Source organism: Vidua macroura, chromosome 15 (genome assembly GCF_024509145.1).
Source record: "Vidua macroura isolate BioBank_ID:100142 chromosome 15, ASM2450914v1, whole genome shotgun sequence".
Lineage (NCBI taxonomy): Eukaryota > Metazoa > Chordata > Aves > Passeriformes > Viduidae > Vidua > Vidua macroura.
Genome location: NC_071585.1, coordinates 4,037,609 through 4,051,431, shown reverse-complemented (window position 1 = coordinate 4,051,431; position 13,823 = coordinate 4,037,609). Strand labels below are relative to the sequence as shown.

Here is a 13,823-nt window from a genome sequence, read left to right as displayed (position 1 = left end):
CCTTTGGCTGGCAGCACGGCTGCTGCTGGAACAAGGTTGTGCTGTCAGATTTCCTCTGGGCTTGTGCCTGTCTTTCAACCTGTCCCCTTCTAATATGGCCTGAGCTTATCAGCATCTCCAGCCCAGCCTGGCTGCAGTGATGGGCGAGATAAGAAGCTTCTACGTGAGGAGGGAGCAGGGCATCAAGGAGGACACGGAGCTGTGCCCCACAGGGATGGGTTTGAAGGTGTGAGCCCTCGGGGGCTGCAGTGGCATTGCTGCTCTCACAGCTGCTGCTGGTGTTCCTGTGTCGTTGAGCTCAGCCCTGATGCATTTCTCTTGCATCTCAGCAGGTGCCTGCAGCTTTTGCTCTGTGCCCTTGGGAATGCTGCTCAGGTGACCAGGACCCACGTCCTGTCCTGCCCACATGCCAGACCTCCACTCAACTCCCTGCCCTCAGGGTGTCTCCTACAGGTCCCTCACCTGCTGCCTCCCCTCTCCAGTCAGGCCAGCACCAGGCACTTGGCACATCCCAGAGGCCTCAGCAAAGATTCCTGATACCTCTGCAAACCAGCTGCCTCTTTGCAGTGGCCTTTGCTGTCCCAACCCTCCCTTCACAGCTCTTTCATCTGTCTTTTTTGCCATTTTTGCACAGATGCAGTGCCCAGAGATTAGGCTGCAGATTAAGGTTTTACTGCATCCTGAAATGGGTTCCAATTCCCAGTCCAAGCAGGACCAACATGCAGCCAAATCTCTCCTGAAAGCTCACTGGGCTGGAGCTGGGGAGAAATCTCCCACCTTCTCCCATGTGCATGAAAGGTGGAATCCTACATATATAGCCCAGGTGAGGCACCTGGAATTCTGTGTCCTGTTCTGGGTCCCTCTTGACAGGAATGACATTGAGGGGCTGGAGTGTGTCCAGGGAAGGAAATGGAGGTGGGGAAACTTCTGGAGTACAAGATGAGGAGCAGCTGAGGGAGCTGAAGAGGGGCTCAGCCTGGAGAAAAGGAGGTTCAGGTGGCACCATCTCCCTCTCTACAACTCCTTAACAGCCAGGTGGGGCTCTGCTCCCAGAGAACAAGGCACCAGAGGAAAAGGCCTCAAACTGCCCCAGGGGAGATTCAGTTTGGACATCAGGAAGAATTGATTCACTGAAAGCATTGTCAAGCATTGGAATGGGCTGTGCAGGACAGTCACTGTCCCCTGGAAATACTAAAAAACACATGGATGTGGCACCTGGGGACACAGGATTGTGGTGGCCTTGGCAGTGCTGGGTTAATGGTTGGACTCAGTGACCTTAGAGGGCCTTTCCAGCCTTAGTGATTCCAAGGTTCTGTGATTCTAAACGGAGCTGGGCAGCCCAGGGCAGGAGCAAGGCTGTTGTCTCAGCTCCAGCCTGTGCCTGCCCAGCATCTCCCCATCCTGGGAGAGCCTGCTCTGCCACCAACACTTTTGGTCAGGCTGGAGGCTCCCCTGGAAGCCCTGCACAGGCTCCCTGTGCCTGCAGAACTGCCCCATGAGTCCAGCCTCGTGGGCTGGGTGTGTTTGTCCCAGCACACACAGGCACACTTGTGCCTGGCATTTCCAAAGCCCCATCCAACACCACAGCATATCACAGAATCATGGAATATCCTGGGCTGGAAGGGACCCACAGGGGTCATCCAGGCCAACTCCTGGCCCTACAAAGACACCCCACAATCCCACCCTGTCCCTGAGAGCATCATCCAAGTGCTCCTGGAGCTCTGGCAGCCTTAGAGCTGTGACCATTCCCTGTTTCAGTGCCCAACCACCCCCTGAGGGAAAAACCTTTTCCTATCCCACATGGGGCAGACTGCACATGACGCCCAAAATTTAGGATAATACAACTTGTCCAGGAGAGGAAAGTGCTTTATATGACACAAAACAGATAAAAAACCAACACACCCACAGAAGAACATCAGAGCAGTACATAACAAAGAAAATGGGAAGCAATGTCACAGGGCTGTGGGCTGAGTCAGCTGCTCCAGTAACCATGGTGCACAGGAGGTTTGGGTGGGAGCTGGGGGTTGCAGCCATGGGTAGCACGTGCTCCAAGAGGAAGGGGGCTGGGGAAGGGTGGCCCAAGCCCCAAGGGGCGGCGAGGGGCTGTGTGTCAGAAGCCATCGGTGCGCAGGGGCTGCGGCAGGTCTGACGTGCTGATCTGCAGGTTGAGCTCTGCCGAGTCCAGGGCTGTGGATGGGCTGTGCGCGTGGCTCCGCTCGAGCACGGCGATCTCCTCGAGGTGCTCCTGCCGCAAGTGCCACAGGATCTCTCTGGACAAAAAGTGGGTCTCTGCTTCTTCTGGCTCTGGAACAGAAGAAAGACAAACCTTCCTTCATTGTCCTGAGGCAGGGAGCAAAGTCTCTGCGAGATGCCCCAAAACATGCACTATTTCCTGCACAGTCAAAATACAGCTTTCACTTCCCACTTTCAGCATGGCAGAGGGAAAAAGTTCAAACACAAAGTGCAGGGAGGAGTGTAAATTTACAGGCACTGTGTGCTGGATTCCCAGTAATGCTTGTGATGTGTCGCTGGATGGAAATGCTTCTCCCCATTAGGGACAGTGCTGAGTTTCCTCTGAAGAAACCAACATTCATTAAAGCAAGATGCTGATTTCATCTGGTGGAGGTGAGGAGATGGGAGATGAAAAGATGATGGGAATGAGGGAAAGCCCCGCTCCCTCCCATCCCCTGTCAGCAGGAATGGCACAGAGCCACACACTCATCCCACTGCTGGGGAGGGTGTGACAGCCCCAGCAACTTCTTCCAGGAATCAGCAGGAAGGGGAGCAGCTGCTTGCCCTGGATGCCTGCTGTTATACTTAATGCTTGCAGTAGGCAGCTTGTCTCAGGTCCCCTTGGGGACTTCAGCTGGGACAACAAGTGCTGCCACACTCTTCCCTGCTCCTCAGAACTACAGCAAGAAGTCCTTAGAATTATGGAATCATGGAATACCCTGAGTTGGAAGAGATCCACAAGGATCATCCAGTCCAGCTCCTGGCCCGGCACAGACACCGTGTCCCAGAGCTTTGTTCAAACACTCCTGGAGCTCTGGCAGCCCTGAGGCTGGGACCATTCCCTGGGGAGCCTGGTCAGTGCCTGATCACCCTCTGGGGGTAATACCCACACTAAGTCCCCCTGGCACAGCTCCAGCTGTTCCCTCAGGTCCTGTCCCTGGTCCCAGGGAGAAGAGATCAGAGCTGCCCCTCAGGAGGAGCTGCAGCCCCTGGGGAGGTCTGACCTCAGTCTCTGCTCCAGCTGGACAGGCCAAGTGCCCCCCACAGCTCCTCATGTGGCCCCTCTGGGCCCTTCACCACTCCCATGTCCCTCTTTTGGACACTCCCTAACAGTTTTAGCTCTTTCTCATCTTGTGGTACCCAGAACTGCCCCAGAGCTTGAGGTGAGGCCACCCCAGCCCAGAGCAGAGTGGGACAATGCCCTCCCTCACCCAGCCAGTGATGCCAGGCTCAGTGACATTCCTATTTCATGTGGGAATGCAGCCCCTCCCTTCCTCCCATGGCAGCAGGGGCCACCAAGGTCCCCTGACTGGGGACATCAGCCGAGCCCTGCACAGACCACTCGGTCACTCGGGGCTAGCAGAGCCCAGCCACTGTCCTGGGCACCCCAGCCCTTTCCCCTCACTCACCCTCGTAGGCAATGAGCCGGTAGGCATCTGCACACTCCTTGGAGCCTTTCAGGATCTCCTCCAAGGTCCTGTAGAAAAGCTTGGCCTGCTCCAGGCGCTCCTCCCGGCTGAAGGCAGCACACTCCTCCTGGGACATGGCGAAGAGGGTCTGCAGCGGGGTGGCATATTCCACAGCACAGTGCCAGAGCTGCAGGGGTGGAAGGACAAGACATGGGGACAGGAGGGCTGGGCAAAGGGCTGCTGGGAGACCCTGGCACTGGGCACAGCACTCAGGACCTCTCAGCTCCTTGGCCTGCCTGGCACTGGGAACACTGGGACAAGGATACTGGGTCTGGCCCCAGTGTCCCCCTGCCTCGTGCAGAGCGGCTGGCCTGACATGTCCAGGTGTCCCCTCTGCTGGGTGGGCTCAGGGAGCTGCCTGTGCCCATGGGGGGCAGCCACTGGCTTTGTCAGTGCTCCCAAGAGCAGCCTGGAGGGCGATCTCCCCCGTGGAATTTGGTCCCCTAGGGAGACATCCCTTCCCTGTGATCACATACACACACAAAAGGAAAGTGGAAGGACAGCACCAATCTTTGCTCTCTGTGACCAGTGACAGGACCCAGGGAACGGCTGGAGCTGTGTCAGGGCAGGGTTAGGCGAAGGTTATCAGGAGAAGGTTCTTCCCCCAGAGGGTATGGGGGGGCACTGAACAGGGAATGGTCACAGCCCCAAGGCTGCCAGAGCTCCAGGAGCTCTTGGACAATGCTCTCAGGCACAGGGGGGGGATTGTTGGGGTGTCTGTGCAGAGCCAGGGATTGGACTTGATAATCTTTGTGGGTCCCTTCCAACCCAGCATATTTTGTGATTCCATTATTCTAAGTCTGAGCATCCTAACAGAGAGCTGGAGGGCAGAGCATGAACACTGGAAAGGTGGAGGCACAGCTGGAAGGAGGCTGAGCAAAGAAACAAGGAGAAACCTGATAAAGCCATAAACATGCCAAGGAGGAGCAGTGTTACCAGTAAGTCCTACACTGGGTAAAATGGAAAGTTTAATGGAGTGAATCAGATGGAAGAGGGATGTGATCCCAGGTAAATGCAGAGAAGCAGGAAGTTCCCAGCCTCGGCAGGCAGTTACTGCCCTGCCCTGGGGCAGGTGCATCGATGGGCCCTGCTCACCCTGGGCGACTGGGCAGGAAGCTGAGGGGCAAATGTTACTGGAAGGCCAAGTCCAGGCTCAGAGCTGCTGGAGCTCCCAGGGAGCAGAGTGACTCAGCAGGAGGCTGGCAGAAGGAACACAGCATCAGTGCGTGCAGCACAGCAGGAAAAACCCGCAAGCGGCCGTGCTTCCCCCGGAGCAGGGCAGGAGAGGCTCGGGGTCCCTGCAGGCTGGGCTTTAAAAACTGCAGCTCAGAGCTCAGCCACTGCCAAAGGGCAAACCAGGGGACCCAGGTGAGGAGCAGAGCTCTGCCCATGTCTCCATGCACAGCACCAGGGTGTTCTCTGCTCCACGGGGAAGGGACAGGGGCCAGTCTGCCCAGAGATGTGGGAGGAGATGAATGCAATGTGAGATGGAGATTCAGGGCTCACCAGCCTGGAAAAGGGGTGACTGGGGGAAAGGAGGGAGTCAAATAACGACTCACACAGACACCTCAAGCACCTCTTCACAACACGAGGAAACATTCGTCCTATGGGAAGTGATGCTCTGTAGTGCACATCTGCTTTTTTTCTGTTCAGTTTTCTACTGTTTTCTGGACTTCAGACAGCTCCAGGCGGGGTTAAGCAAGCCCACCATCCCTGCAGCTGAGCCTGGGAGGAGGCAGCCAGCAGGAAGGGGTACAGGAATGGGATCTCTCCATCTCACGGAAGCCTGGTGAAAGCTGGGAGTATCTAACAGGAGAGGTAACAGTCTGTCCTTATAGCCACTCTGGGCCAACAAGGCTTTTGGGATGATGCTCCCAATGCTGCTCTCAGCATACCTGGTTTTCTTCATCTGTGATTGCGTAGAGGCTGTGTTTGTAGACCCTCTTTTTGATGCCACCTCGGGCCAGGATGATTTCAGTGAGCTCTGTCACGTACTGGATATTGCTGTCAGCTTTCTCTAGGTCATCATAGATATCACAGCTCAGAGGGACCAAGATGTGGAGCTTCCAGGTCTTCCTGCACGCTGGCAGGTTGGGATTGGCTCTGCTGAATTCCTCCATGGACTGTTTCAACCCTGGTGGAAGAGAGCATCAGGCAGAGGTGCCTGGTGTGAGTTCAGCTGCATTCTGCCTTGCTCCCCATTTCCCTGCTAACACTGTAGAAGTGGGAGGATTGTTATTAGGAGCTATTTCTATCTGTAGGCATGGGAATGCAGGGAAACAGCTACGTACGTGGCAGGACTATTTTTAGGTACCCAACATAATAGGACCAGGCAAGCCCATGAGCGACGTTCTGCTTGGACCTCTCGGACATCTCAGACATCTCCACTGCTGAGGGCTTCTGTGGAGGGAAGGACAGACAGACCAGGTGGTGACAGCTGCCACCTGGGCCCTTCTGCAACAGTCAGTTCTCCACAGGGATTGGAGAACTCCAAACAGATCTGGAGAGTGAACAACCCCACCAGCCCCTTCCCCCACCGTGCAGGGCAGAACCCCTGAGAGCCCCCACAGCCCCTGCAGAGGAGGAAACAGGCTGGAGTGAGCCAGGCATTTCCCTGGCTGCACCTTCCACTGGGACCCCAGTGCAACTTGTGCATCTGCCCTGTGCTTCCAGCATGGGAGAGGAGACACCCCAGTGCCTGATGGTGGGATTCCCAGTGGCCTCTGCCAGCTCTGTGTGTGCATTTAGGTGGAGATGGGTGTCCTGTCCCACAGGCACCTGTTAGAAGCACCTTCTGCAGCCTGTGTGACTCTTCCAGCACCGCTGGGGCACAGCAGAGCCCTCCCACTGCTGCAGAGGCACCTGGGGCTTGGCTCTGCCCCCACACCACACTGAGAATTGAGAATTCTCAGTTCTCTGCTTTCAGAGAACACACAGGCTCTGCTTTCCCCTCAAGCGCCAGCTTGACTGACAGATTTAAAATACCCCTGTTCTTCATGTCCGGGGGCCATGCCATGCCCTGAAATGGTTGTGCTCATTAGGAGGCAGCCTGACCCTCCTGCCACCACTCCTGGCAGCACAGGGCCGGGGAGATGAGCTCTGCAGGGCTGAGCTGAGAGTGCTTCTCCCGCCAGGCCGACCCTGGGTGGGCTGGACATGCAGAGGCCGTGTAGAGCTGGCCGCCACGGCTGCTCAGGGCTGAAGGGTTCCCCGGGCAGCCAGCCAGGCTGGAGGTGTAGGAGCCTTACCTGGAGCCCCAGGGCAAGGATGAGGAGCTGGCACAGACTGGCCAGGATGAGGTGGAGGCCAAGTTGCTGCCCATCACTGAGGACAGCCACGTAGGCTGAGCCACAGACGAGCAGCATGGGCCCGTGCCAGCGTGGGGGGAAGCAGGTGCTCAGGGCCCTCCAGAAGCTGCCGCGGTGCCTGCGTGGGAGAGGGAGACAGGAGTCAGGCTTGTGGCCACCTGCGCACCCTCAGCAGCCATGGCCAGGGCTGCTCCCATCTCCTGGGTGCCACCAACCTTCCAGAGCACTACAGAGTTGTGTGGGACCGTGCCCAGCACACCCCAGTGCCCCCAGCCAGCAGAGGGCTTGGGTGCCTTGCAGGGACTTGGAGGCAGCAGACGGAAAGTCACCCTGGATAGCAAAGGGAGACAACGGCCCCGTGCCCCCCAGCTCTGGGTGGTGAGGAAAGGCTGGGGGCCGAGATCTGTTCCCCAGGGAAAGGGCACACGGAGGGAAGACATCCATGGACATCTGGGGGAGCTGGGCAGGTGGCAGAGGGAGCAAGAGATGACAGGGACAGGAGGGCGACAGAGGGCAGCATGTGCTGCTGGGCACAGCACATCATTGCCACGGAGGGCACGTGTGGGCACAGAGACCAGGAGCAAACCCCACCACATCCCGAGGGATGTGGCAACGCCCTTGTCCCCAGGGTGGTCCCAGGAGCGCCGCAGGCAGGCAGCCAGCCCCGCTGGCTCACCTGGAGTCGAGGTGGAAGATCTCCTCGGCCAGGTAGCAGACGCCCTTGAGCAGCTCCCCGACCTGCAGGGTGGCGAAGTGGCAGGCGAGGCTGCGGGCGGTGGGCACGAGGGGCTGCCCGGCGAGGAGCAGGGCCCCGGCACAGGCCGCCAGCAGCACGTACACGGCGCGCTGCGCCCGCCCGCCGCGGGCCCGCGGGATCAGCGGGGCACAGCGCTGCCGCGCCCGCCACGGCTCCCGGGACATGTGCGGCGGACAGGGGCGTCAGCAGCAGCTCGTCCCCGGCGCCCACAGCAGCGGCTCGTCCTCAGCAGCCACGGCAGCACTGTGGGAGCGGATAAGAGCAGATCAGGGGATGCGTGCGCCCAGCGCTCGCTGAGCATCCCAAAGCGCACAACCCTTTGGGGAGGCTCCCCGGCGCCTCCCGCCTTAGGGCTGTCCCCTGTGCCCAAATGGGCTCGGCAAGACAGAGCCTGGCTGGTCACCCCGCTCCCAAAGGGATGCCAGCCCGCCCAGCTCCGCAGCCACAGGGCTGTCACTGCTCTGGCCGCACTCACCGGAGCAGTTTGCAGCCGCCAGCCCCGCGTTTCCTGCGCTGCGGTTCCCGAGCTCTGCGCTCCCGCCTGGGCGGCTGGGGCTCCTTCCAGAGGCTGCTGCAGACACACACCCCGAGCCTCCGCCACGTACGGGCTTCTGGAGCTCGGGTGGAGCTGCACAGAAAAGCGCGCAGAAAAGTGAAAATGAAAGAAGCTCTGGCAGCAGTGGGCAGCCTGTAGAGTGCCAGAGCTCTCCCACACAGGGCGTCCATGAGATCTCTCAGCCCGCAGGAAATCCAGGCACTGGTGGCTGTACCAGATTTCGATATCCATGAGCTTGCACATCCTGGAAAGCCCCAAGTCTGCCAGTCTGAGGGGAACTGGAATGAGGAAGGAAACCAGAATTTATTGAGATCTCATCTGTCAAGGGCAGCAGATTTCAAAGATTGCACTGATTCAGCTCAGCGGGTTGCCAGGGGCAAAACAGACTCAAGTTCCATCTAGCAGAAGGTGACTCACAGCGCCCTGGATGCTCCCACCCCACACATTTCCAGGAGATGCCAGGCTGGGAAGCAGTGCCCATGAGTGCTGGCAACACAGCAGGGGCTTCCTGCAGCCAGGCTCTTGGTGGCCAGTGAGGCCCTCAAGACTTCCAGTTCCAAGCCGTGGAGAGGTACTTCCATCCTGGAAGAGCATGGGTTAGGGGACACATACACAAGCCCATAGGAGCAGGTGGGATGCGCTCAAGGATGCTGAGGGATATGGATGATGCTCTGGCAAGGTTCCTCTCTGATGTCTTTGGAATGTTGTAGCAATCAGGAGGTTCCTGGTGAGTGGGAGAAGGAAATCTCACACCCAGCTTTGAGGAGGTGAATTACAGCCTGCTCAGTGTCACCTCTGACCCTGGGGAAGTGATGGATGAAAATCCTCACAGCAATCCCTGCCAAACACCTGAAGGATGAGACAGGAACAGTCCCATCAGGGATTTCACATCACATCTGATGGACCCAACTACCTGGAATGGCAAGAAAACTGGCTGTAGGGATGAGTGGAGAACCCTCACTTCAGCAAAGCCCTCAGCATGGTCACCCATGGCCTCTGTGGGGCCAAACCAGGTAGACACAGGCTGGGAAAGGGAGTGACTGTCCAGAACACACTCAGGGTCCCACTGCTTTCTGTCCAGGAATGCCCCTGGGTTCCAGAAGACCCTGACAGTCCCTACAGACCCACATTGCCAGGGTGTCTGGAGGCTGTCACAGGCTTACAGCACAAGGATCTTGATTCAGACATGCCCACGGTTCACATTTAATTAAAATCATAGAATAAAAGAATTATTTCGGTTGGAAGAGACCCTTGAGACCATCATGTCCAACTATTTCCCCAGAACTGCCAAGTCCACCACTAACCCGTGTCCCCAAGTGCACACACCTTTTAAATCCCTCCACCACTGCCCTGGGCAGCCTGGGCCAGTGTTGACAGCCCTTTTGGGTGAAGAAATTTTCCCTAATATCCAGCATAAAGCTCCTCTAGTAGTGCTGGCTTGAGGCCATTTCTCTTTGTCCTGTCCCTTGTTCCCTGGGAGCAGAGCCCACTCCCCACCTGGCTGCAGCCTCCTGTCAGGGAGCTGTGGAGACAGAAGGTCCCCCCCAATCTCATCTTCTCCAGGCTGAGCCCCCCCAGCCTCCCTCAGCTGCTCCTGTGCTCCGCTGCCCTTCTGTGGACACAGCTCCAGCATCCTCAAACCCAGGGAGTGGGAGGAAGGGCTGGCAGGGAGCTGCTTGTTTTGGTGGTACCTTAGAAACCCCAGCAAGCCATCTGGCCAGTGTTCCAGCCCCAGGAGGGCCTGTGGATACAGCCAGCTTGTTGTTTGCTTCGTCAACACAAAAGCTGGCTAAAACATCAAGTGAATCACTTCCTTCTCCAGCACTGGGATAAAGCTTGTCCCATTCCAGCTGGGCTTCCCTGACCTGCTCTGCTTGGCTCTTCAGGGAGGTGGATGGGCTGCCTGGCTCCCCAGCCACCTTCTTGCAGGTCCCCAAGCAGTTGGTGGCTTTCCTGCCCTCTGTGCCTGGCCTGGCTTTCAGTTCTACCCTCAGCACACCAACACCTGCAGTATTTCTGTCTCACTTCTGTTCAGAGCAGAGCTGTGGTACCGGTCCAAGAGGTGAGTCCAAACTCCAGGAATGAGGTTTCACAGAATTCTGGAACCATGGCGTGGTTGGGGTGGAAAGGGACCTTAAAGTTCATCTCATTCCCAACAGCTGCCATGGGCAGGGACAACTTTCTGTAGACCAGGCTGCTCCAAGCCCTGTCCAGCCTGGCCTGGGACACTTCCAGGAGCAGCCACAGCTTCTCTGGGCACCCTGTGCCAGGGCCTCACCATCTTCACAGGGAAGAATTTATTTCCAATATCCCATCTAACACTGATCTCTGGCAGTAGGAAGTCATTTCCTCTTGTCCTGTCACTCCAGGCCCTTGTCCGAAGTCTCCTCTTGGAGCCCCTTTAGGCCCTGGCAGGAGCTCTGAGCTCTCCCTGGAGCCTTCCCTTCTCCAGGCTGAGCACCACCAGCTCTCCCAGTCTGGCTCCAGAGCAGAGGGGCTCCAGCCCTCAAAACATCTCTGTGGCCTCCTGTGGACACCTGGAACATCTGAGCTGGCCTGGGAACAGAGAGCCCAGTGCCACCCAGTGCCTCTGCACAGCCAACAAGAGGTGGCAGGATTGAAACTGCCCCCATTGTCCTCCCTGGCCTTCCTCTGGCCAACAATTTGCCTTTCCAGATCGTGTCTTGATTGACATTCTCTCTGTCCCTGATTGCTGTTATTCCCTCAAGCAGAGGGAACAAGAAGTCACACATGATGCTGGAAGATTTTAGATGCATATAAAACCCCACAAGGCACCTCTGTGGACCAGCACCATGGCACCTCCAACCAGGCTGTGTGAGGCTGAGTGGGGCACAGAAATCAGCTCTGTCCACAGCAACCTACAAACACTGCAGCCCTTGCTGAGATCAGGAGAACCAAGGAGTCCTGGAATATCCTGGGTTTGAAGGGAACCACAAGGATCATCCAGTCCAACTCCTGGCCCTGCACAGACACCCCAACAATCCCATCCCATCCCTGGGAACTTTGTCCAAATGCTCCTGGAGCTCTGGCAGCCCTGGTGCTGGGACTGTTCCTGGGGAGCCTGGTCAGTGTCCCACCACCCTCTGGGGAAGAACCTTTTCTTGATACCCACACTAAACCCCCCTGACACAGCTCCAGCTGTTCCCCTGAGTGCTGCCCCTGGTCCCAGGGAGCAGAGATCAGAGCTGCAGCCCCTGGGCAGGTCTGACCTCAGTCTCCTCTGCTCCAGCTGGACAGGCCAAGTGCCTTCAGCTGCTCCTCTGGGCCCTTCACCATCCTCGTGTCCCTCCTTTGGATGCTGTTTCTCATATTGTGGTGCCCAGACCTGCTCCCAGACTGAGGCTGGATACATGTGGCATGTCCCCAGCCAAAAGCCAGGCCAGGAACAGGGTGTTTTCCATGGCATCCCTTGGGTGAAGGGCTGTGAGCAGGCAGCAGCAGCGTGACAGAGCTGGCTCTGCTGCAGGATGGGCACGGCAGCAGCACTTCCTTCCTTTAATTCCCTTTTTTTCCATTGCCCTGGGAAAGCAGGTAGAGCTGCTGGCTTCATGCTGAGGGCAGGCTGCCCAGTGACAGCTTTCACTGGGGATACCTGCAGGGATGGGGTTCCAGTGCCAGGCTGGTGTCAAAAGTGGCTTTGGTCCCTTGACTAAAAGTGCTGCAGTCGGTGTTTTTAGTGCTGCAGTTGCACCAGCAGTGTCCCTCAGAGGTCCCGTGTGACAGGGCTGCTTTACTGACACAAAATAGCAAAAATAAAGTGCTCTGCAATATTCTGTGTGGCCTTGGGCTGTGTGAACCAGGCCAGACTCTCTGGTGCAGTGAGGAGGCACCGTGTGCTGCAGGAGATCTGGTGGCAGCAGAAGAGCTGCTTCCTGAAGCTCCTAAGCACACACTGTCTCTCACTCGCTGAGCCAGGCACTTTCACAGACCACAGAATCATGGAATGTCCTGAGCTGGAAGGGACCCACGAAGATGATCAAGTCCAGCTCCTGACAGCCCCAGGAATCCCACCCAGTCCCCGAGAGCATTGTCCAAATGCTCCTTGGACAACCTTCTTGTCCAAGCATTTAGCTGTAGGACAAAGGAGGTGGCAGCCAAGGTGGCCAGGGAGGTGTCCTGGTGCAAGGATTTGGGAGTTTCCCCCTTGGCCTCCAGATTCTGCAGGGCCCTGATCTTGGCTCACAAAGCCCACATAAGGATGTGCTGCCTTTCCAGGGATGTGCCCAGCTTGGGAGATGCTTTGCCTCACCCTGACCCCAGCCTGGACCCCTCAGCAATGATGAGTTTAAAATCCTGGTGGCAGAATGGAGCATCCCTCCATCCCTGGATCGTGGGGCTGCTCTGAGTGCTGCACGCCCCTCACTCACTGAGGTTCTGCCTTCTTTGGGAGCACCAGAACCTTCCCAGGAGAAAGAGTTTGAATTTAATAGATGTCAATGGATCAATCTGTGATTTCTGAGTCTGTCAGCTGCCAGCACCTGCAGGGTCTTGTGGCACTGATTCTCCACTTACATGTTGGGTGGAAAAACCATTTTTACTCATTTTGGAGCTGTCACAGGCTGGCACTGGAATATGATGAGCTTGCAGTCCCTTCCAACCCAAACCATTCCATGATTCCATGACTGGGGTGGTACTGCTGGGCAGGGAAGCTTTGGCATAGGAGCTTCTCCTGGTCCTTTTTTTTTGTGAGATTTCACTTTTCTTTGAATCTTGCCCAACATTGGGGATTTCTCCTTTTCCAGTTGTGTCTTTCCTCCTTTAGGGTGACTTTTTTTGCACCTTCTAACAAAGGCCTCATAAGTAATCAAAGCCTGGAATAACTAGCTTAAATTTAACCAGCTTGGCTGGGAAGTTTCTATTCCTTTAAATCCTTGTGCCTTTCCCTAAGCCCTTCCAGAGTTTTTTCCCCCTAATACAGTACTGCAACTTGACCCTGCAGAGCAGAGCCCATCAGAGGGAGATGAAGGAAAGGCACATGGAGACAGGAGTCATCTGAGGACAAGGCAGGGCTCAGAGAACTCCTGCAGTGGTGCTCGGGTGTTTGGGAGCAGATGTTGGCATGGGACGGTGCTGGCAGGTGCAGACAGCAGCTCCCTCAGTAGATCCCTTAGGAGCTCAGGGCACAGCAGTGTCCCAGTTTGGGGACAGCCACACCCACAGGGGCTGCAGGAGCAGCTCTGGCCCTGGGAGACAGAAGGGAGGGAGCTGCAGGTGGGATCTCCTCAAATGCTGCGAGGGGGTGTGAAAAGCTGGGGCTGCCCCTGGATCCCGGGAAGTGTCCCAGGCCAGGCTGGACAGGGCTCGGAGCACGCTGGGGTAGTGCAAGGTGTCCCTGCCCCGGGTAGGAACTGGGATGATCTTTAACATCTCGTCCAACCCAAGCCAGCCTGTGACTGAGACTCTATGAAATGCCATCCCTGGGTGTCCCGGCTCTTACCTTGTGAAATAACATGATGAAAATGACTTTCCTGCTTCTGTTT

General features: G+C 57.0%; 1 protein-coding gene across 1 annotated transcript; it reads right to left on the bottom strand.

The window, feature by feature from the left end:
• Positions 1 to 1,856: 1,856 nt before the first annotated feature.
• Positions 1,857 to 8,004, bottom strand: STING1 (stimulator of interferon response cGAMP interactor 1). The gene is made up of 6 exons (XM_053991194.1): positions 7,686 to 8,004; positions 6,950 to 7,127; positions 5,993 to 6,101; positions 5,597 to 5,835; positions 3,642 to 3,828; positions 1,857 to 2,304 (listed from the first exon to the last, which is right to left on the bottom strand). Exons 1-6 carry the CDS (start codon positions 7,928 to 7,930, stop codon positions 2,111 to 2,113), a joined length of 1,152 nt encoding a protein of 383 aa, XP_053847169.1. The 5' UTR covers positions 7,931 to 8,004; the 3' UTR covers positions 1,857 to 2,110.
• Positions 8,005 to 13,823: the final 5,819 nt, after the last annotated feature.

Excerpts from the sequence above, each read along its gene's own strand:
- STING1 (XM_053991194.1), bottom strand. The coding sequence starts at position 7,930 with ATGTCCCGGGAGCCGTGGCGGGCGCGGCAGCGCTGTGCCCCGCTGATC. Across the intron at positions 7,128-7,685 it reads ATCTTCCACCTCGACTCCAG|GCACCGCGGCAGCTTCTGGA; the intron begins GTGAGCCAGCGG and ends TCTCCCACGCAG. Across the intron at positions 3,829-5,596 it reads TCACAGATGAAGAAAACCAG|CTCTGGCACTGTGCTGTGGA; the intron begins GTATGCTGAGAG and ends CCACCCCTGCAG.